Raw genomic sequence first — 23255 nt, 5'->3', positions numbered from 1 at the left:
GTATTGTGCAGAAATTTCAGTTCCTTAGACAGTAATGTACGAAATACTTAATCTTCTTTTTGCTTTCCTCATCTTTCAACAGATTGAGATATCTGTCTCTGGAAATGTAAAGCTAACAGTTTGACTGGGCTGATGAGTTTGGTTGCCGCATTTGAACATTAAATTTTTCCTTATGCTCTGGCGTCTGCTATTCTTTAGCACAGTCACACTGAATATCAATTAGGAGGCGGGAAGATGATTGTGGAAAACTTGGGTGAGAGGGATGAGATGCTGACTGGGATTTTGGCTGTTTTGAGTGGGGATACATGTTTGTTCTGAATTCTTTCGGAACTTTGAAACTTCTTCAGTGTTAAACTACACGTGCTCTGCAGTGACGTGAGATTTTGAGATCCCTGTGATTTGCATTCCTCTCTCCAAAATCAGAATAAATGGTCTCTTCCACGGCTAGGAATTCAAGACAAGTGGTCAGTGCCAAAGTTATTTAGCAGATGGTGCTTGAGTAGTGAGCAACATCATCATTTCAAGTGTAAGGCACATAATGGATGTCTACCGGCCTGGCAAATGAGACCCCCGGTGTTACTCACACGCTTCCGTCTCCCATCCTGCAAGATGCTGCCATCTGTCAAGACACGGAGCCAGGCCTCACTTAAATAAATAAATAAATAAATCCATTTCCCCTTTCTTTCCAAAGCTGTAGCCATCTCCTGGGTTAAATAAAAGCCATGTACATATATGCTGTGTGGGCTTATGTATATGATATATGTGGGGGAGGGTGAAATACAGATGCAAATATGAGAAATGCACCTTCGGGTTCTGTTACTTGGGACAGGCAATGCTAATGCATGGTGTCCTGGTTTCAGGTGGGATAGAGTTAATTGTCTTCCGAGTGAGTGAGTGAGTGAGCGGCTGCGTGGTGCTTAGTTGCTGGCTGAAGTTAAACCACGACACATGGTAAACGTTTTCAGAAAATATTCAGTACTTTTGTAAGTGCCATTGTACACCGAGTGTAAACAGTAATGGCTCTTGTCATGAATTAATCTTCTCTTTCTCTGTCTTTTGGCAGAGTGTGACAAGCTGCGTCGGGATGGCTACCGGAGCTCACAGTACTACTCTCAGGGCCCTACCTTCTCCTCATCCTCCAGCGCAATCTGCGGAAGTTACCAGGATGATTATGAAGAAATTGAACAAAAGGTAATGGTGCAGGGGCCAAGTGCTGGAAAGAATACATGCCTAGTGCAGTTTAATTGCCTGCCTTAACATTGTTCAAATAAGGTAGGATTTTTAGAACATTGTAAAGATGCATATTCCTTTGAATTACAGTGATATTAGGTTGTCTGACTTCTGTAGTCTCTTAAAAATCCCAGTTCTACCCATGCTTTTATGTAAAGTTGCCACTGGCAAAATAAAGGTGTGAAAACCAGAAGGAGTTTGGTAACGTTCTGGAGGGAAAACCCGAGCAAGGGTAGCTGTTTTGAATCTGTTAAGTGTTGACACTCAAGTAGCAGGAAGAGCTATTAGCCAGCCATCAGTGTACTCGAACTGTAACAGCAACATGTACACACTTTGAATTGCTAATACAGGCAGTTACGCTGTTTCATTAGGTAGAGGCTTTGTCCTAATGCGTCACAACTGTTTGCATAAAGGCATCCAGAAGAATGAAAGATTGCCCACTGAGTTAGGTTTATCAGCTTTCTTTTCAGTTTGCTTTATGGTTTTCATGTTTATATGCCCACATCTCAACTCCGTGTATGCTTAGCTTAGAATCTAGAAATTAATTAAACAAATAAGGAGAAGGGACAGTTGAGCAAAAATCCTCAGAAAGTTTTCAAGACATATTGTTATATATACTTTAATTTATGTATGCTTCAGTTACAGAACTAGTAAGTTGCATTAGTGTTCTAAAGAAGAAAAGAAATTTTTCTCCTCTGTCGTTATCTTACCCTGTGTTGCGTGTGAGCTCTGAAAGAGAAGCTAACTTTGGTGCTGGGGGAAAGGACATTACTGCTGGGGTGGACAGCAAGATGAACTGGAGCCTGGCTGTCCAAACCTGAAATGCTGGAGCCCCTGGGGTTTTCAAGATAGATAATTCCAGAATACTTTGCCACCAACTGTTGCTCAGAGAGTGGGAGGATATCCTTAATTGTAATGCAGTTTAATTTCTTTGAATCCTTACTAAACCACATGTGCCTCTGTAGCATGGACTAAGTAACTCTGTCTCCATACAAAGTGTGTAGATCCTGAAAGGTTCTACTTTAAAGGGTACAGTGTTTTCAGTTCTGTCCTCCATGGTTTTTAATCACATAATGAAAGGTGTCATGGAATACGGACACTCTCTCATCCAGGTGGCAATTGCATTATATCTGTGTATTGGCAGGGAATGTTAGAGCATCTTGTTTAGCTGTGTGTGGTATGTACTGGCAGTGAGCAGAGAATGTAAAGCACATTCATACTGTGGAATGCATTATAATGATAATTTGAAAAACCTCGCTGAAATCAGTGGAATCATGATTTCCACCGGGGAAAGTATTAACACATTGTTCGTTGCTATTAATGTACTTCATATGTATGCATACATATATGTTATCAACTAGTCTTAGCCAATGCTGTGCAGCATATGACCATCTGCACATGTAAAACTAATGTAACATTTAAAAAATATAAAAACAATTCAAATGAGAGCATATAAGCATGGGTGAGGCCTCTTGGAGACTAAGAGTGGTCATCCTTATCATGGTTAAGGTTTTTCTGAGTGTTAACATAATGTGTTACTAACAATTTCTGTGCATTCTGAAAAAAATTAATGCAACTAATTATGCTTCAAGGATAGGATAGCACTTCCATTTCAAATTGAATAGTTTTCTTTAAATATTTTTAGCTGAAAGGATGATTCAGAGCTGTGGAGAAAGATAGTTGCCAAACTGACAGTCTTGGATGTTACTGATTATCTCAGAACCTTAACCTTAACCCTGCAGCTCTTATTTGCAGCTCAGAGAGGCATTAATCCCTTGTAAAAGGTAGCATGATTCTCCCTTCATATTGTACAACTGAGTGTTTAGTGGTGTCCTTTGACCAGTATCTTTGTTTAATCTGCTTTTTTTGTAATGGCCTAAATTTTTACTCTTTTTTTTTAAATGAACGCTTACCACAACAGATCTCTGAATTTGAATTATAATCCCACTGGTAAAGTGCCAAGTAATTTTAGTAAGTCTTACGCCTTGAGCGAGTCATATTTCAGCTGTCAGAAGAGTTCTTCAGCAGCAGTGTGGAACTGGGGTCACCAAAATCCCATGATTCAAAATGTGAACTCCTCACCACTAGATGAAAGCTTTGTAGCTTTGTTGTCTATTCAAAGCAAAAAAGCCAACATTTAAATTCTGTACATCCAGTACTTAATAGTTGAAATTCGAGAACAGCAGAATAATGGTGGATGGATGAATAGCTATATACTGTTGGGAAATTTGCTTCTAAGTTGACATAAGTGCCACCTTGCAGAAAACCTATGTTTTGCTGCATGGTGATTTCACAAAGGAAACCATTTTTCCCCACTTGTTTTGATCTGGTTTTAAAAAAGATGTAGCCAGATATTCTGCTTGGCTGTCTTCACTGGAGCCATAATCTGAAACCATGGCCAGGTGATGCGAGAGGAGACCTTGATCCACAAACGTTCTCATGTTTTGTGATATAAAATGAAGTTCTTGGAACTGCCCTTTTACTCCTAGGTTGATTCTTAAAAGTTATGTTAATGGAGCACAGACCAAGCTCCACTGCAGTGTATTTCTGCTGATCCTAATTGAGTTTGTTGGGAGATTAAACTGGTTTATCTGGATTTTACATCTCAGTACTGTGACCAGTGTCCTTCGTTCTCATCTCTTACATACCACTGTTGGTGATGCAACTTGGGAGCTATCCCTGTCCTTCAGTATCGGTCTGTTTTCTGAGTGTCAAAGATATATTGAGATGTCACTTTCAAATTCTGGTTCCGCTTATGTTCTGAAATGGATACATTGTGTATATTAAATGTGTTTGTCTTCTGTGTGTGTGTTTTTCTCATTCTTTTTTCTTTCCCTTTTTATCACTCATTCTCTGTGTTTCTTTTTGTCTTGCTCAACAGTCTAGTCTGTTAGACTGCATCTCTCAGTCTTGCGTTAGCGCCTGCTGTAACTTGGTTCCCTGGAGCAAAAAGGTACCTTGCCCACGAGTGGGACCATCCAGCTGCCATATCTGCAGCTTGATGTTACTTGTAGCATTTAGTATATATGCAGTCTTATTCTGCTCTTCAGTTGTTACCTGCTTCTGTTTTCTGTTTAAAAAAAAAAAAATAATTCAAAAATCAACTGCTCCACAGAAGAATGCCATACCAGGTTTGTTTCCTCTATTTGTCCTCATTACTCCTTCTTGTCTACAGTCAAATATCCTCTGTTTACTTGGTTCACTGAAATTTTTAAATTCCTTTTTGTCTATTAACAGTTGCCTCCTTTGAAACCCCTCCCCCAATGAACACTGTGTTTTATTTAAATGGCTGCTTCATTGGTTTTTAATTAGCCAAGGAAAACCTTTACTAATTTGGAGTAATGGTTTTTTCTTAAATGATGAATGTGAGCTACAGAGAGTATTTGCTCCCAGGCATGCAGTATATCATGTCTTTATTCCATCTATGAAAATGTTTGTATGTCAAAAACTCAAGGTATTTTTCCCCAGGTCCTGTCATTTAGCTTATGAACTTTGCCTTGATACAGTCTGTTAAGCCTCGGGTGCAAAACCACTTATTTTGCTTATTCATGGGGAAAAAAAGAGTATATTTTTGCCACTGTACTCAGCCAAACTGTTAGTTGTCTCTTCAATATCTGCAGGACTGTTTAGTATCTTAAGTGAAAACAAATGCATTAACTGTATTGGCTTGAGGAACTTGAGGAGGCCTAATTCAAAATTTTGCTTGATGTTAAGAGAGGCTAAAGCAGTTGTGCCCTCCACTTTGGAGGTGGGAATGCCTGGGAGCCCTGAGGCATGAGCTGGAGGTACTTGCAGGCGCTGGTGCCCTCAGCTGGCCTCCGTGCCCCTCTGCTGCCATGGCATGGGGATGCTCTTGTAATTGGCACGTGTACATTTTGCTGTTTCACGTATTTTTGAAAATACTGCTCAGTTTGCTGAGTTGAAGCAGCAATACAAAGCATAAAGCGTGAAAGCATAAGGAAGTGAGCGCAGAAACAAACTAAAGAGAGTAATTCTTCACTCACCACATACTCACACGGTGCAGCTGCTGCAGGAATTGTAGATGCTGAAAGTTTACATGGGTTCAGAAGGCAACTGGGTAAGTTCTCGGTGGGGGGTGGACTCCATCCGATGCTGAGAGAATATTCAGGGGAAGGTATCCACTGTATGCATCCTCTGATTTAATATCACCTGTATATCATTGATTGGCTATTATCATAGGTAGGCTTTTAGAGCTCTGCACTGATGCAGTACAGCTCTTCTGATGTTTTTAATCCCATTTGCAACAGAGTAGAGGAATAAGAAAGGAACGTTTATGCAGTGCTGGTTAAGGTGATAACTTGCTTGATGGTCAGTAATTTCTGCTGACAAAAGAAAAGTCTCTTTACTGAGACAGTGAAGGTTATGAAGTGAAGGATTTAGTAGGATAGCAAAGTTGGTTAGTGCAACTGAAGATCTGTGTGCAGAAGTAATAAACGGGAATATTCTATGAAAATTGGGGGAACTAGACAGGGGACCTTGGTCTGGAGGACACCAAATAGAGCAAGACATGACTAATTAAACTTAAGTGTAAATTCATGTAAATTTATAATGTGGCAGTGTTCCATAACACAGTGTGAAACCCCGTAGGTTGAAGCAGGCACATGGTTACATTCTCAATTGACCAAGAAAGATTAATGTAAAGATTTGGGGCTTGGGATTTTTTTTTCCCCTGTTATTGCTTGTCTTGATCCCTTTGCATTGGGTATAAGGGCACTTGAAGCCATCAAACCTAGTAAAAGGTTGAAGAAGAAATAGGATGTTGGCAAATAGTAATAGACAGCGGGATTGGTATGGCTGCTGTCCAGCAACACTGATTTGGTTTGGGGGTTTTTTCCGCAATTTTTTTTTTCCTGATAAATTATAATTTTAGATGTTATTGCAGTAGGCAGTGAGGTAAATGACATGACCAGAAGTTTGAAGTTCCTTTGCTGAAAGGTAAAATTTGTATGGATTGAATTTTCCTCCTGGAGGTCCCATCTTTTTTTTCAAACAGTGTAGTATAAACCCCTGGAATACAAAAAGATTAAGAATAAACAGTGTATTTAGGCAGACCATGCTGCAAGAAACACAGCGTATACTCACTCGTCATCTGGGACCTCTCAAATAGCGTAAATGTGCTGAGATGGTGAAACCCTTTTGTTGTATCTCAGCGGCTGAGTAGGCTGGGGGACAATATGTCAACAAGGCATTGGAGAGGCTCTGGCTTACTGAGCCATATAGCTTGTCTACAGGGTATTTATAGGCCATTTTTCTCTTGGATTCTCATTTCAACTCCCATTTGAAAGTTCATGCTTTTTTCCCTCTAATGCATGTTCGTGAAAATGCTGCAACGTCCAAGGCTGCTGCTTTTACATCCCACCTTTCCCTCTTCCCATATGTCCATTAAAAAGAATGAATTCCAACAAATTTTCCTGAGATGAGTGTAACATCCTGTTGTGCAGAAATTTGGTCATTTAACTCTAGCAATAAAGTTGTAATGAATCAGAGATGCTTTAAAAATGGGACAAGTGCTTTCTATTCTATTATGAACATAGTGTTTATGATCAGCTTTGCTAAGCAGATACATAATCTCAAAGTACTGCCTGGTCCAGTTCTATTTCTGATATAACAGACCTTACTTGAGAAGACATTCCTGTTATACAGCAGCAATTCACTGCATCTTCTGTCAAGCTTCTGTGTTGTAAACCTGGGAATGTTCGCTAAAAATATGTAAAACCTTATTTTCATCCTGATTATAGAGTTAAATAATTTCTGTGTGAAGCAAGCTGAAAGGTGAGCTGCTTTTTTCTTCTATGTGCAATAAAGCTGTGTACAGCTGTTAAAAGTATCCTCACATCAAAAAAACCCTATACCACTATAATTGTGAGTACTTTGGAAGAAAGAATTTAAGTAGAGACCATCATGCTTCTTCAGGAACCATGGAAAGCGTACCTACCGGTGAAATGTCAACATTTATTCCTACACCCAAAACCACCCACAAGTCTTTTACTGAATTATTTTGTATAAGTACACACCACTGTCCTTTGGCAGAAAATCATTCTTACTGGCACGGTGCTTTGAACTCAAGTGCACAATTGGGTTTTCAGTTGCTTTTAATTCATTATATGCTCACCGGGCTGATTAATTTCTGTCCGTCTTCCTCCATCTGTCCCCAATTTTCTCAGCTTTTAATTCTGCAAAACTTGTGATTGTTGCTCCAGGTTTTTTTTTTATAATTAGGATTTCCTTGTAGTAGATGCTTCAGTTCTTCTGTCTATTTATATACTGTAATGGAAAAAGTGTTCTGCATGGTTTGGGTAATTTCCTTGAAAAGGAAGGGTGGCTTTGTAACCAATATCTCTGCCACTTGACATATTGGAGTAGCCCCTGGTGACTGCTGTATGACAGCTGAGACCTGGCACTGCAGTGTAGCCTGAATGTGACGGAAATTGATGCTGACAGTGTCAACCAAGCAGAGTGAAGGTCACTGGAGCTCATCCTCACCCCACACAAACTGGAAAACCAGGCTTGAGGTGTCTCCCTTGGTGCCCCAATTCAGGCGGAGAAAAGCTCTTTGTAGAACAGGGAAAGTGGTATTTCTTTGCTTCAGCCCCTGATAACTCCTTTAAGTGCACATACGCGTGCCCGTCGTGACACTGGGCTAGCACCCCCATGCCATATTCCTTACAAACCCTTTCTCAGCTGTTTTTAAACCTAACTGGTGGGAAGCATGGCCTGGAGGCAGCTTTCCCTTCTGCAATGGCATCTCTCTCCCAAATGGCTTAAGTTAATGAAGGTTTTTATGGATTTGAGCTATTTGAGGCGGGAAAGTCCTTGTGTTTGTGTGTAAGTACATATGTATATGTGTGCCTGCACTGTGTATAAACAGTGTATGTACACACATTCATAAGAAGATAAGCATTCACATTATATTTTTATAGAAATGGTTTTAGAGCCTTTTAAAAACAATACAGGCCTGAAAAAACATCGGTGTTCTCTAAGAAGCTTGCATTGAAAAAATTGCTGGGGCTTTCACAGGGCTGAGCCCGTTCCTACAGGGCAGCATCTATCCCAGCTGCAGCCTCTTTAGTAAAGAAATGCAAGACTGGCAGAAATGGATTATTTCCTCAGAGAAAAGCTCCTACATTTCAAAGTGTGGTTCCAAACCGCAGGGTGACATTAGTAATAATTTCATTGCCTGAAATGGTTTTTTATTATTACCTGAAGAGATTTTACTTTTCTTTTGCTTTTTTGCCTGGAAGTTGCTTTTATTTTTATTTTTTTATTAAATAAAATGTTTGGCCTTGTCCTAAAGGATGTAGAGTCGAAGTATAATAGAATAAATAAATGGTTATTTATTTATAAACAGCAGGAACTCCTCCTGGTAACAGGAAGAAAATTAAACCCAGAAATGATAAACAGTGTTTGCAGCACAGTGTCTGGGCGTGTCTTGAAAACAGATCGCTTAGACCGAAGCCCCATAATAATAATAATAATAAAAAAAAATCCATATGTTACAAATAGCTGTGATGTTTCTTTCCATGACCGTGTACAGCAGTGAGGGAGTAACTACCGGGAGAGGCAGTGATCTGGTACTGACAACCCTATTTTGGGTAGTATTCCGCTCTCCAAAGGGAGAGAGGAATAAAGAAAAGAGGGGGGAGGACTGTACCTCTGGTCTGCTGGTAGTGAGGGAGGTCCCAAAGCAAACACCCCTGAAGCAGAGGGGTCGGGAGGTTGCAGAGAGATCTTTGCTAGTGCTGCAGCCGCTACGCACCTCTTCTTCCATGGTTTTTGTCTCTTTTTTGTTTTGCCTGGGGGCGGGAGGAGGCAGAGGTTGGTTTTCCTCCAGATCTTCCTTCCTCTCCTGCTTCTGGGATTCCCTGGGGTGCCTTGCAGGCAGGAGCGTCGAGGAGAGAAGGCTGCTTCCCCCATGTTTGCTTGGAGCTTATGACCACCTGCTACAGAAGCCCCAGTCATGTCTTCTGCGTGCCCTGAATCTGCCTGTCCTCGGGATTTGCCATGGACTAGTACTGTCCTATCAGTAAAAAGCTACATTATGGCTTTTTCTTCCATGCAAGCAAGGACCTTGTAATAAAACCAGCTTTGCTCCCCGAAAGCAAATGGCTTTTTTGGCTTACAACTTTGTCTGGTGTAAAGATTTGCACAAGCTGTTGCAACATCTTTTTCTGGTGCAGAAAGTTTTTTATTTCATTGGTTTCTTTCGGGGTTTGTTTTTTTTTTGTGTGTGTGTGTTTTTTTTTTTTGTGACATGCCCATCATGGAGATAAAATCTGCCACTTTGATAAGGAATTATTCTTAAAATGACCATTCTATGGCTACCAGGATTGTTAACTGCTTCCCCCCTGAATAATGGGCAAAGTGAACCCCTTGACTGTGGCATGAGTTTCTCCAAGGCCAAAGCAAAGTTATTCTTGCTACCTCACTGATCCATGGCTGATGATTTTGTAGAGTGCATTGGGTGGCTGTTTTACTGAGCTCTCCTGAAATCTGTCTCTTTATAACAGGCTTCTTGCTGAGACCTTACGCATCCTCATAATGCTCAGTACAGCTGGAGCAAAGCAGTGCTCAAATCTCACCTTCCTAACAGGGCACTGGGAAGGGAAGGGGGCAGGAGAGGCAAACCTCAGTGTAGTGAGAGGGGTTAATCACTCCAGGGATGATGTCAAGGTGTAAGATATTTAGTTACTGCGCTTTGCTATGCACAAGACCACTCTTTTCTCTCTCATTGGTATACATTCCTTAGACTGGTCAGATGTCTTGGATAAATACAATCCAGGTGTTTCATTGTGGGTTGTTTGTGTGTTTTTTAAATTGTTCTTTTTGTAGGTCAAAGTGTGATATTTGTGAGGGTATATTTTGCTCCATGAGTAATTGTGCTGACTGCAGTGGCAATGCCTTAGTAATACCATATTCCTACCTTTTTTTTTTTTTTTTTTTTTTTTGGTAGTAAACTTACATTGTTGCATATATTTCTGTTTGTAGTGTCCCGTCTCTTCCTCAGAAGAAGAAAAGCTTATTACCATCAAAAGGCCTAAAACTCCAGTTTCAAATGAGTTATCAGATATTAACACCCAAACCAACTGGACTAAGTCACTCCCATTGCCAACGCCAGAAGAGAAAATGCGACAACAAGCCCAGGCAGTCCAAACAGATGTGGTTCCTATTAATGTGACTGGTAGGCTTTTAATTTCAGTAATTATGTTACACTGATGAGGGAGGGAACAGATAAAAGGGGATCTATACACTTTGATAGCATTTTGACACTCACATATTTGATGCATGAATTTTAAATTACTTATTGCACCTTTCTGTAAAAACTGTTTTTTGTTTAATAGTCTGTCTCCAAACTTAATGAGAAAACCTCAAAATCCCTTAAAATGATCATTATTGAAGATAGTCTACACAATATGGGCTTGAAACAGCATTAGATATTCATGAAATACAAGAGGATTGAGAAATAACAGTGTTTTGGTGTGGACTGCACTGAAGATATGTAATGGAAAATCATGTTTTATGCAATGCTAATGATATTTCAGGATTTTGTTCTAGGAATTTTGTGTAAGGAAGGCTATCAGGGACTTCTGTATTCCAAAGACTAAATGTTAAAAAAATCAAGAAAAAAACCTTTAGGGTCTCACTTTTATCAGCAACAAGAGGTTTAGGTGTCAAGGAGAGTAGGGCGAGAACAGCAAAAGTTAATGGGGCTATGTCTTCAAGCAAGACTCTTGGTAAGACATTCCACTTACGTGATCATAGTCCACATTTTCTTGTTATGAACTGTGTGTTAACTCGGCGTTTTGAAAATGCTCTTTGGTTTTACAGTTGCAGAACTCCCGCTCTGTGGAAGTTAAATTATGTTAAAGCCTAATACTGAATAGATACTTTGTTGTGTGTTTGAATTTCTGTGAAAGATCAAATTATCACTTCAATTTAATAATACCTCTTTTTCTGTACAGTATCAAGATTGTCTGTTATTAGTTAATTCAAATAACTGACCGTTTGCCTGCCAAAACCAGGATGATATTCAATATCCAATTTATTTCAAATGCCATATGGCGTACTCTGCCTCCATGCTCACTCTTACAATCAATAGCTTGCAATGTTTGGTTTTGTTCTGAAAGTAAATTAGGTGTTCTCTTTCCCTGCATGACTACCAATAATTTTTTCACCTATATTTTTATAAATTAGTATTTTAAAATAGTGTTATTTAATGGTATTTAAATAGTATAGGAGCAGTACTTCTGTGACAAACATCAGAGAGCTCTGAGAAATCAACAAGAAACATTTCCTTAGATAAACAGCAGAAAGTATTTGAAATAAATAGCATGAAGACAACAGAAAATTACAAACACCCCACCTCTGGAAAATTAATAGAAGGAAAATAAATGCAATGCTGAAATGTTAGTAGGCTAGCTGGCATTATCTAGGGAATGTAGGATACAGGTGCAGAAAGCCGAGTTATGGGAACAACGGATAATCTGACATAATCGATAAGATGAGCAGGGCTTAGGTGTTGTGACAGCAGGAACACGGTATACTTGCAGAAAGAGTAGTCTGCTGTTTGATTTAATGACCCTGCGTACTGAAAATACATGGGGGAAATAAAAACACAGAAAGAAAAATGAGGTAAAAGAGGTCAAATAACCCTGATAGATTTAATTCAGTGTCACTGGGAACATTACCATGTTTGGATGAACTACACTTGTGACTTCAACCAGCTTAATTCGACTGGTGTAGCAAACCTTGCGTCCCCCGAATTGTTTGGTTTGCACTCAGGAAACTCAGCGGTTCTCAACTTTTCTTATAAAAATAGTGCATGCGCATATTACACTTCACCTTTCCGAAGTGTACTGTTGAGCATTTATTCCCTTATAAACATGGTCATCGGAAAGGATAGAAATGGAGGGCAGTATAGCAAGACTGCTGTTGCATTATGTGGACTGGTCTCTGGGATCCACCGTTTCCTTTCCCTTGGAATAATTATATTGCTGCTGTGAAACAAGGCAAGCGACAGTAACAGACTACGAGCCATGCACAACACACACAAAAAAGCTGCTGTCCTTGTTCCTCTTTAAAAAGTCACAATCTGCTCCCCTCCTCTGCCCTCCCACACACTGAGTAATTTTATTTTGTGAAGTTCCTTATGTTACTGGATGAGGCAGGAAAAAAAACGACCAAAAATTCTGTGCCGTTTGTTCAACGTGCCATGGAACAAACCATTGCGGTTTTTGTTTTGATTTGGCTTTTTCCTTCACTTGCTCTTTTTCTCACTCTCCCAGAAGAGAGGTCAAAAAAGTTCCATTTTATTACTTCTAGCATGAAATAAAAGGTTAACCTCTGAAGAGACTGCTGGCAATTGACACCATTTTCAGCAGTGCATTAGTAATGATTCTGCTACAATGGCCTCTCCCGTGGCTGTGCAATAAATGCTCCACGAGTTCAGCTTTTGGGGCTCTTTGCTGAACAGATTGCAACTAATACAGTAGTAGTAAAAATCTGTTGGATAGCCTGAAGCTGCGGGGGCATTGCATTAGGCTGACAAGCTGCTGACTAGACATTGGGATTTGGAAGCAGTTTTAGTCTTTGGGTGTGCCTGGGCTGAGCTTATTCTGGCCTGGAAGGGGTCAGGCTGAATTTTCAGTGGTGGCCAGTCTTTGCTTTTACATATCCTGGGGTTTAAAAGATGTATAATGGTGCCTGCTCTCATGGGTTTTCTGGAACTTTCCTTCCAGATGGAGAAGTCTGGTGATGGTGGAGGTTATCAGCACCAGGCAGGATCCTGCAAAACATTTAAGCATTTGCTTAAGTCCAGCTTGACTGACTTTAGTGAGATTTAAGCACATACTTAAATATTTTTGGTGAATCCAAGGAAACTGAGTAAACTGCATGAAGGGGAACTGAGTAAACCGTGTAAGGAATGCCTAGATGATTTGTTGCAGACCTGTACCAGAAGGAGAAAAGTATCGTTAAATATGCAAAATATATTTAACATCAACATCAATATTTTCTAAAAAAAAAAAAAAAAAAAAAAAAAAACAACAATGGAGAAGAGAAAAAAGACAGACATACTGATTTTGCTTGTTGGAATTTATTGAAGCTGCTACTTTGAAATTCTACAAATTTGCACAGTGGCTTTGAAAAAGCCTTTATGTATCAAAAGCCATTGAAGATGGATTGGTTGAGTTAGCTCTTGGGTAGCTCAGGGGAAGAAGTTACTGTGGATCAGCTGACACAGTAACATTTCCCCATGGTCATCCTGTTTGTGCTGTCTGAGGCTTCATGTAAAAGACTCTCTCCTTGTTTGCACCCTCTACTTACCATTTACATTTTATTCCAGGGCATTCAAAGCTGTATTTTAATTTTCTTGCAACTCACTGTCTCAGGCATAATTGTTGGCCTTTGAATGGATAAAGATATGATCAGAGATGCAAAAATTCTTCCTTCAAATTCTTTGGATTTGTTATAAAGTGGCTAGAATAATTATTATCCTGCATGGCAGGATTACCTAATGGTCCTGACCCTGACCCCCATAAGGATCCTAACGTCCTGATAGTGGCGATGCCCCAGACAGCGGATAGTCTGTCTCTGTATTTCAGAGCTTCTACTAAGCTGGTGGGATCCATAGCTCTAAATTTTATAGATCCCATGGGCTTCCTCCTCCCTTAATCTGCCCTGACTTCAGTCAATCTAAAAACTTGGATGAAACTGGCACTTCTTTGTAGCTGCAAGGTTTCCAATTAGCACAAGTGTGGCTCATGGGAGCACAAGGCTCCGGTCAAACAGAGTCAGAGTCTTTATATTTACAATATGGTGAATGAAACTGCTATGTTTTTTCTTCGCATTTCCACAAGTCCACATGCTATACTTTCATATATGACTGTATCTTTAACTGTTGTAGAGGTAATGAGGTTTTCTATGCTGTTTGCACGACACACATCGTACTGATGTGCAGTCAGCCAGGGATAATATTTATGATGTATTAGTTACTGTGCATTAATCACTTTTTAGAGGTAAATAATTTGGTCATCAATTTTCAAAAAAGGTGTACAAGGCAAAAAACATATACACGTATATCAAGTTTTTCCTGCATTTAAGTTTTAAATGGGTCACCTAAAGGACATTTAGCAGTGCTTTAAAATGCTTTAACTTCTAAAAAGGGAACGTACATGTGAGGTATGGGGTTTAGTCATTAGATTTTTAGAAGCGACAGAGAATTAACTCAGCTCACAATCTGCAGGGCAAGTTTTATCTTGCTACTAGTAAAATGGCCAAATTACAAACCTCTAAACAAAAGTGAATTCCTAAAGAAAAGCTGCTTAATGATAGTGGTGCTTCTGGGTCCCATCATGATACAGCACATGGTCATCATAAGGCTTTGTCTGGCAATGTGCACTTACATGCACATTTTTTCAGCTCTTGGCTTTGTATATTTTTCTAATAATTTATAAAGTTTCAATTTTAAGCAGCTTCCACTCTGACTGAAATATTTATGAGGCCACAAGATCAGTTTGATCTCTGCATGCTCCGTAGTACTTATTTGTATTCATGTTAAAAGATCACCACCAGAAATGTGGTACATTTGACAGGTTCAGAGCAACTTGGAATGAAAAAGAAGCGTCTCGTGTGATTTAATGATGGAGCTGTGCAAAGACGTTGTAATAGCTGTTGCCAATAGCAATGTCTGTTCCCGCATAAACCGTTTTCATGAGCAGATTTGCTTTTTCTGCAGCTCGTTACTTTAAAATAAAACAACAAAACCATACAAAAACCCACAAAAGGCCAAATTAAAGCAAGGATTCTGTTCACTTGTGGAATTAGAGCTGCTCTTACCAGGTCTGAACTGGGCTGAGGAAGTCAGAATTCCTTTCAAAACCTGCAGTACTGTGTAATGGATATGTGTGTCTAAAGCCTTACTGTGACGATATGCAGTATCTTCCTTCAGTGTAAACCTTCATTGTAGGACCAAGCTAACATCATTTGTTAATGCCTTTTTTTCCATTTCTACAACAAAACTAGTGGAAGAAGGTGCATGATGTCAGCGTGCTTGGAAGTAATGTTGCTTTGCTTGTTCTACCATGTATTAGGGGAGAATTTCGACCGCCAAGCCAGCATTCGGCGGTCTCTAATTTACACAGACACGGTGGTAAGACGGCCGAAGAAAGTCAAAAGGAGAAAGACTATTACAGGAATCCCTGACAACATACAAAAGGAGCTAGGTATGGCTCATCAGAACTGTATTCCATCCACTGTTCATTGTCACTGCTTATCATTACTCGACTAATAACATTGCCAGTGCTCATGAAACCAATACAGTCTGATAGCCTATTACAGTTCCAAATACGTGTGTGCCTCCTTGCCACCTTGTGCATTGGGAAATTAGGACCTTTTATCTGTTGACTTCCATCTGTTGAAGGGAACAGGGTGTACTGGTACAATGGAAATCTGCAGGGATGTAAGGTTTCTGGTCTTTAATGCTATCCTGGAGATTTGGTCTGCTCCCCCAGGATGTTCACTGAAGCAAAACTGAAGTGGGCACGCATTTTGGCTTGCAAATAGTTACTCACTGGAGTAAAACAATTCATCGATGCCTTCCTGAATCTGCCAAGAGTTGCAACAACAGTGAAAAACGTGTATGTTTTCTAGTGTAGTTTAGATCTATTTGGCAACCCCTTAAGTATCAGTATTATTTGATTGGAAGTAATTTACATGGGCTTATTAGCTATTGCATCTATTCCAAAGGAAAAATACCTACTGGGTCACATTTACACTACCTCAGGCTGTCCTCTTTCACAGTTAGTAGCATACATGATATTCAGGGTTGAAGAAGCAGTCTGAATTTTGGCAGACCTTTCAGACACTTTTTGCAGAATTCTTTGATTTAAATCTGGTCATTTGTATTTATTTTCAAAAAAGATGTTTAAGTTTTTCCCAAATTATAACTTCACAGATAAAATTATGCTCCCCCTCCATTTTTTTTGCAGTAGAGGAAGAATGTCTTTTAAAGTAGCTGGCAGAGCATAATTTTAGGTGCTTTGCATGTGGAATTGTCTCATATATTGATGATTTCAGAAAGTTTTACTACCTTGCATTTTGCATCTTTTTTTTAATTATGTTTTCAATTCTTGGTTCTTTGTCTAGATTTTTCAGAAAGAGAAATAAAAATATGTAACATGTCTGGATGGGTTTGAAATGAGCTAGAGGGCCAGGGGTAAAGAAAGCCAAGAAACGAGCAAGTACATGAAGAGCAGTTTGTGAATGGAACTGTGCTCCTTCAGCATCTATAATGAAAAAGTGCTCTGCCATGGGAATCCCCTGCCTCAAGAAAGAAAGTTCAATTGCCCTAACCCTGTTAGGACAGCTGAAGTTAGGCAGCTTTACATTTTGTTACCTTTGGATCTCACATAATGATGTTATTTCTAACTGCTGCTCTGAGGTTTGTCCAAAGCTGTCAGGTGTCTTTGACCATCTCTTCTTGTGGGATGGATTCTGTTTTGTGCCTGCCACAGGTAACTCTTCCTCATAGTGTGGGTTCCCTTCCTCCCTCTTCACTGTCTATAGTGGGCCTTGGCACCTGGCAGGAGACACTTTCCAGACCTGGAGTCCTCCTGGAGGTCAAAATTTGAATTTGTTATTTCCTGAGAGAGAACGACACATTTATCAGCCTTGCAATTAACTATAAACAAGCTTGAGAGTTAAATAAAATAAAGTAGATTTGTTCTAACCAAAGATGAAAGCTGGAAACAAAGCTACATAAAACATAATATTGAATTATTCTTAACAAAAGATGCCCTTCTCCTGTTTTAGGTCTCTCTGAGGCTAATCCCTCAGATACCATGTTTACAGCTGGTTTGAGGAATAGCAGAGACAACCCTCATCCTCTCTCATCTGTTCAGGATGGACACTTTTTACATTCCCTTCTTCCATTTTAAACTAAAGTGCTTTGCTCTTTGTCTAGAGCTGAGATGGAATGACTTGTGCTACTTAAAAACGCTTGTGCCACTTAAATGCAAAACTGATACAGGTCATTACTTAAACTGTTCATTTTCAGGGTTGTTACAGTGGTCTTGGTGTCTAGTGTGGTAGTGTGAAAATTACACACGTAGTTTTTGACAGAGGTGTTTTTCATAGTTTTTGACGAAGGTGATCTGACACATGTAGGACCTACCTCAAGGGCAGATAGTAGAGAAAAGCAGAGCATAGCAGAACGTTTTGTTCCACACTACTGTTTGTCGTTTGTTGGGGTTCCCAACACTCTTTCAGGCATGTGGATTTTGAAATGGATGACAGCAGTACTTGGGTGGATGTGTGGAGAATGCTTCCTGCTGGCAGCGTTTCCAAAACTTCAAGGTTATGTTTGTGACCACTTCAGACAGATGTTTAATGCTTGGAAACATCAACTGCAGTTTATCTGGTGGAATAAACTCAGAATGCAGTTGGCATCTATCTTAAAAAGAATTCTTTATTTAATATCTTAAAAGAAGTTTGTGACTTTTGCCAATCTGTTTGCTAAGGGTTTTATGGTCTTGATTTCAGTCTTTTTTCTCTGCGCTGAGCACATTTCATGTTGCACTGCTTGAAGGTTTTCCTTGGCTCCTATTTTAAGTTGCGGAAATTTCAGGGTTGGCAGTATGTCACTGTAGGAGCTCTCTCCGAATGGTTCCCTGGCCCACGGCCAGCAGGCATGTAGGGCTTCAGCCATCTGCCCTACGGTGGAAGTTGTCTGAGGAGCTTCACGTTGCTTCCGTGGTGGTTGTATGTCGTCCGGACAGCAAAATGTATGTCAGGAAAGCTCTCTGATGGCTGTATCCATCCTGTTAGTGTATTGCTTTCCACCACTAGAAGCAAGGTGTGCTTGAAAAGAGAACAGTTGTCAGTGTCTTCATCTTGTAGATGAGGAAAGCAGGCATGCTGCAGTGCAGTGACTTAGCTGAAGTCACCCACTAGGTTTCTGGTAAGGCTGGGAATAAATTAAGTCTCCCTCATCCTTGTTCATTGCTCTTCCTGCCTTTTCTCCCCTGTCACTCCCCAAATATTTCTGTAGCTGTCCATTCCCTGTTTCTCTTCCACTGTCCCAAAACAAACAATGAGTTGTTTTAAAACATTCCACAGTTCATTTGATCGGAACAAGGATACGGACTAAACTCCAAATCAAGCAATTGCATTGTGCCTATTGACATTTTTCCTGTGGTTTCAGCTGAATAAATCTCTTTGTTTCTCCCCTAAAGCATTGCTGTGAATGGCTATAATATTTACACAAAGATTAAAATCCCTTGGTACACCAAAGTTGCTGTGCACAGGCTAAATAACCAACACATACAGCAGATTCTTGTTACCTCTTGTTTATCCTTCAGAAGGAAGCAGAAATTTGAGAGAACCTCAAAGCTTCAACCAAGCTTGAACTATTTTCATTTCTAGCGAGAGAGCCTGGAAGACCTTCTGCCAGGCCAGGCTGCTGGGGTTCTCCCCTGGCTGCTTTGGCTCCTTTGGAACAAAAAAACCAAACAGAAGAGAAAGCCTGCGCTGACTGCTGGCCTGAGCTCAGCGGCCATGTTACCCTCATAGAATTTAGCCTAGCGTACTGAAAGGAATCATTAACTGCACCCATGAGGCATGCGCTGAAAGTATCTTTAGACATTCCTACTTTTGAGCGTTGTAATACTGCCGTGTTTTCTCAGGTGTCTTCCAGCGATGAACCAGTCTCTCTGCGTAGACTGGAAACTTCCGCATAAAAAATGCTGCATAAATAAAATGCAATGTGATAGATGGGGTTCTGAGACAGAATAAGAATATGAGATGTTTACCAGTTTAGAGATGCCAGTTATTTTCTGAACAGTTATTTTTTAACAGCAGGACTCTCAGTACTATTTAGCAGAGTGACACCAAAGTAAAAGGAGAAGGCAAAGCATTCCTCTCTGCCAAACACAGCAGTGAGAAAATCAGGTTTGCGTACTTCTGAATTACCTTCATTGTCTTACAGAACATAAATATTATGTATATTTCATGGAGTCAGTGTTGGATCAAAACTGCAGAGAGGGCAGGAAACTTTGAGATGATGTTTCACTTCAAGTTACTGTGTTCTCAGTTTCTCTGTTCTGTGTTGCCATTATCCCTTGCCTCTAGCTGTCTTCTTCAGATGGTACTTTACAAACAAACTGGTATTCTCCCCTCAGGCAGGAAGGTGATTCCCAAACAGAAGTTTGGTAGGGATGAACAGCTCTCTGGGAGAACCTGTCGCAGGCCTTGCTCATTTCTTGGCTCTTGGTTATCTTCAGCTTCCTTCACCCGTCCCAACTCGCCAGATGAAATAAAGGCACCAAAATGCTTTCACATTTCCCTGGTGCCCTCTCTGTGTCAGTGCTCTAGGGTCTGGCTTAGACTATCTTTCTTTTTGTGGAGGTACCAAGTTACCTGGTTGTGAGTGTTTCTGCAGAGCTCTGCACCAGTGCAGTCCCAGGCACTGATGGACATCTTCTGGTGTCCTGGACTCCCTCCCTGTCTTGCAGGAGGAGTGGGTCCCAGACCCGAGTATTGGTTCACCACAGTTCATCTTCCAAATAAACATACCTCACCAAAGCAGGGGAGAGGTAAGAATCTTCAAGTTTTCCACCTTTTGATCTCTTCTTCTTCTTCTGCCAGGCATTTTGCTTTTCTTTAATCAAACAGAAAGTTTCTGTCCACTTTTGGTTTTCAAAAAATGTCTTCTAATTGTATGCTTTGTATATGTACTTCCCTTGAATTATCTAAATACTTTTTTCTCCACCTTAAGGTGCTATTCAGGATCTTTACAGCCCCGTGATTTCCCCCCATCTACTTTTTTTTTTCTTTTTCTTCTGAACCAAAGGGTTCAGAGGGTCAGAATAACCTCATATGCTTTTCTTCAGCTTATTTCCCTGCCTCCCATTTTCAGTAGCTCACAATGGTTTGTTGCCTACAGGACCTCCTGTCAGTCATCAGGATGGGTATGACTGATACTTGAAACCATCAGTCCCTCATCTGCTTTCTTGCGGCACAGCTCAGACCCCCTGTTAGTACCAGCCGGTGTCCCAGATTTCATTTGGGACTGCTGAAGCTTCTCCTTTGACACACCTTAGAGGAAACGGTTCCATCTCAGCAACATGGGGGGCACATAAGTCCTGATCTTTGGGAACTCAACTGTTCTGTTGAAGATTCCTTTTAATTGATATTCTTCTCCAGTTAGTTCCTTTGGCACTAGCAGTCATTCAAGTTATAGGTGCCACAGGTAAAAAGAGTCCCAGATATCCAGTGGTCCTACAGAAATACCATGCAAATACCCAGCTGTTCAAGCCAAGTAATTCTGCACCTGCTTCAAGTTGCAACTTGAACAGCATTTGGAGAGAATATCTCTCAAGAGTTATTGTGCATTTTAACTAATTACTGGTTTTGTAGCTGTAGTTTCTCAACACTGTACGTTTCCAGCACTACTCATCCAGAGACCGGGGCATTACAAAGTATGTATCATCTGCTTTTTGATAGTGGGTGATAAAAGACAGAGGTGCCAGGAATATAATCTTTACCAGAGGCTCTTCAGTTAGTGAAATTAGCAGGATCAAGAAAACTTAAATTCCCTATATTTTAATCAAAATTCTCCCTTTCATGGTGGCAGTGGTATGTGCAAGGATACAGGATATTTTTTGGCTGGCCATACTGAAAAGTATCACAGGATTCTCTGCGATATTTTTCTCCCCTCTGAGAGATTATAGATGCTTCATGGAACACAGTGAAAATTCGTGAGAATTGCCATAAGCCTGATGTACTTGTCTGTTTCTTGTTGAGTGTCTATTAACAATCATTTGGTATGTAAGTACTAGGGTAAAATAGATGAAAAATCTCTGGGGTTTTTTGTAACACTGGAAGTTGTGGTGCCTGCATAGTGACTTGGCCAGGCCACCAGGTTTGGAGGAGGATTGCTAGGTGGGGCATGAGGAGAAGATGAAAGCAACAAATCTTAGGAATGTGCCTGTGGCACAAGAGACAAATGCTTATAGTAGAAATGATTAGTCAGAAGAAGTTTGGGAAGAGAGATTACTTTATATACTAGTTGAAACAAGCATGTTCTTTGTGATATCAACACACATACTTTTTATCCTCTCAAATCCTCAGTTTTCTATGCTTATTTCAACACAGAGGACCTTTCTGCTGATTCTCTGCAGCAACCTGCAGGTGCCACCAGATCAGCCAGAGTCACAGGGAGATAGGGAGCCTTCTAGTAGCTATTACCTGGCCCTGGGGATTACATGCAGACACTTTCTTTTTTCCATCAAATATGCAGTCAGTCTCAATCCCTGTCATCTCTAATGAGCAACACCAGTAACTACCAGAGTCAGGGAAAACTGGTGTGACCTGTATATGCCTGTCTTGGATCAAGTGCTTGGAGCTAAGGTATGTATTTGAACCTCTTCTCTGTGCTTCCATGCAAGAGTTGTTAAATATGTTGCATGTTTCGCTAGTTCCAGATAGTAGGTGTTCTTTACTCACTTCTGGAGTCTACACTGAACATGTGCATTAGGGAAGAGCATTTGCCCCAAGAGATATTTTCAGCATTTTCAGCATAGCAATAAGTAGGGTAATAAAGAAGACAGGAGTGGAGGTAACAGGTCTCCTGTGGTGGACATAGCACTGGCTGCAGGGCTACTGGACACAGGATGATGTAAGATGCAAACAAGATGATTATTAATTACTTTCAGCCACCTTTATCAAACCACCAAATTGCAGCCACTTTTGACTTCATAACATTCAGCATCTATAATCTGATGTCCAGTTCTGCAATATTTTTTGCTGCTGTCTGCTCAGACATTGCCCCTGCAACTAGTGGGACTTGTGGATGGTATGCTTCAAAAGCTCTGATTCAGTTCCAGAATTTTAGTGTTGCAGAAACCTTGTAACTTCTTACTGCTCTTTATTTAAATAGAGGTTTTCTGAGAGACATAGCATTTTCAATGTAATAGTCAGTTAAAGGTTTGAGCTGTCCCTTAGAATTGGATTGTTCATCTTCTAGCTGCAGTACCAACAAAGGCAGTTTCATTTTAAGGATTTTTGAAAAAACGTGCTTTTCACTGTTTCTCTGGAAGTAAGTGGGGGTTTTACAGTGTGTTTGTGAATTACAAACAAAATACTCCCTTGCTACCCTCCTCTGAATTCCACCAAAATCTTAAAACCCTCAACATTTTAAGAGAATACCTGAGTCTTAAATGTTCCTTTGGTTGTTTTTTTGAACCATTTTCCCTGCAGATTTCTATTGTCCCTCTTCAGGAAATGGAACTGTAAAAAGAGCAATTGCTGTATTATAAAGGGCAAGTAAATCCCCACAGCTTTGCATGAGATTGTGCATACATGTAAAGCCAAAAACAAAGCTGAAGTAATTTCAGAATATGCTGCATTTCTACAAAAAAATATTTAAAACCTTAAAGTTGCTTTTTTGTAGTAGCAACAGCCGTGAGAAGTCCCTTCCCTGACCATATCACATATAATGATTGAAGCATGTAGCCCTGTAGTTTATACTTCTGAGACTGGGCTGTCTTGCCCCCTCTGAACCCTGTATTTATTCGGGCTCTGAACCGTTCTAACTACAGGAGGCTTTGCACTGGTGCAAAGGCCTGCCCTGATGGGCTTCCCTGCGGTATCGAGGTTGTAAAGGTTTACTGGCGTTGAGTCAGTTTATGCAGTTTCCATGAGTATATTAGACTGGACCCCAAGTTACATCTGTTCTGGTAACAAACGCAGGGTTAGCAGGGATGCTCAGCAGTGCCCTGCGGTTGTTCATGCTGCCCCCCCTTGTGAGCATTCTAACACTCCTGGGTTTGGAAGGAGGAAAGGGGAGGTTAGCAAGACCAGTGTCGTTCCACTTTGCCATTTACCTTCCCTAGCAGTAACGTTTTTAACAAGCATAAACCATCCATCTGCGTTATGCTGCTTGTGACATACAGTGCGTGTAGCTTCCTTCGTGAATACAAACATACTGCATACTGAAATGAGGTGCTCTC

At 40.4% G+C, this 23255-nt stretch overlaps 1 protein-coding gene across 5 annotated transcripts in view; it reads left to right on the top strand.

Annotated features, from left to right (window-relative positions):
* The window catches only part of NHSL1 (NHS like 1), a 189905-nt gene that overhangs the window by 149467 nt on the left and 17183 nt on the right, over nt 1-23255 (top strand). For 3 of the 5 annotated variants that reach the window (XM_075035819.1, XM_075035818.1, XM_075035822.1), the window contains exons 3-5: nt 1064-1191; nt 10237-10429; nt 15339-15470. In XM_075035819.1, coding sequence (XP_074891920.1) covers nt 1064-1191; nt 10237-10429; nt 15339-15470 — 453 coding nt within the window. The remainder of the gene's footprint in view (nt 1-1063; nt 1192-10236; nt 10430-15338; nt 15471-23255) is intronic. The other 2 variants (XM_075035821.1, XM_075035820.1) reach the window with 1 other exon arrangement.

The sequence above is a fragment of the Buteo buteo genome, chromosome 9 (assembly GCF_964188355.1).
Source record: "Buteo buteo chromosome 9, bButBut1.hap1.1, whole genome shotgun sequence".
NCBI classification, from domain to species: domain Eukaryota; kingdom Metazoa; phylum Chordata; class Aves; order Accipitriformes; family Accipitridae; genus Buteo; species Buteo buteo.
Note: the sequence above shows the minus strand (reverse complement) of the source record. Positions and strands in the feature narration are given on the sequence as shown.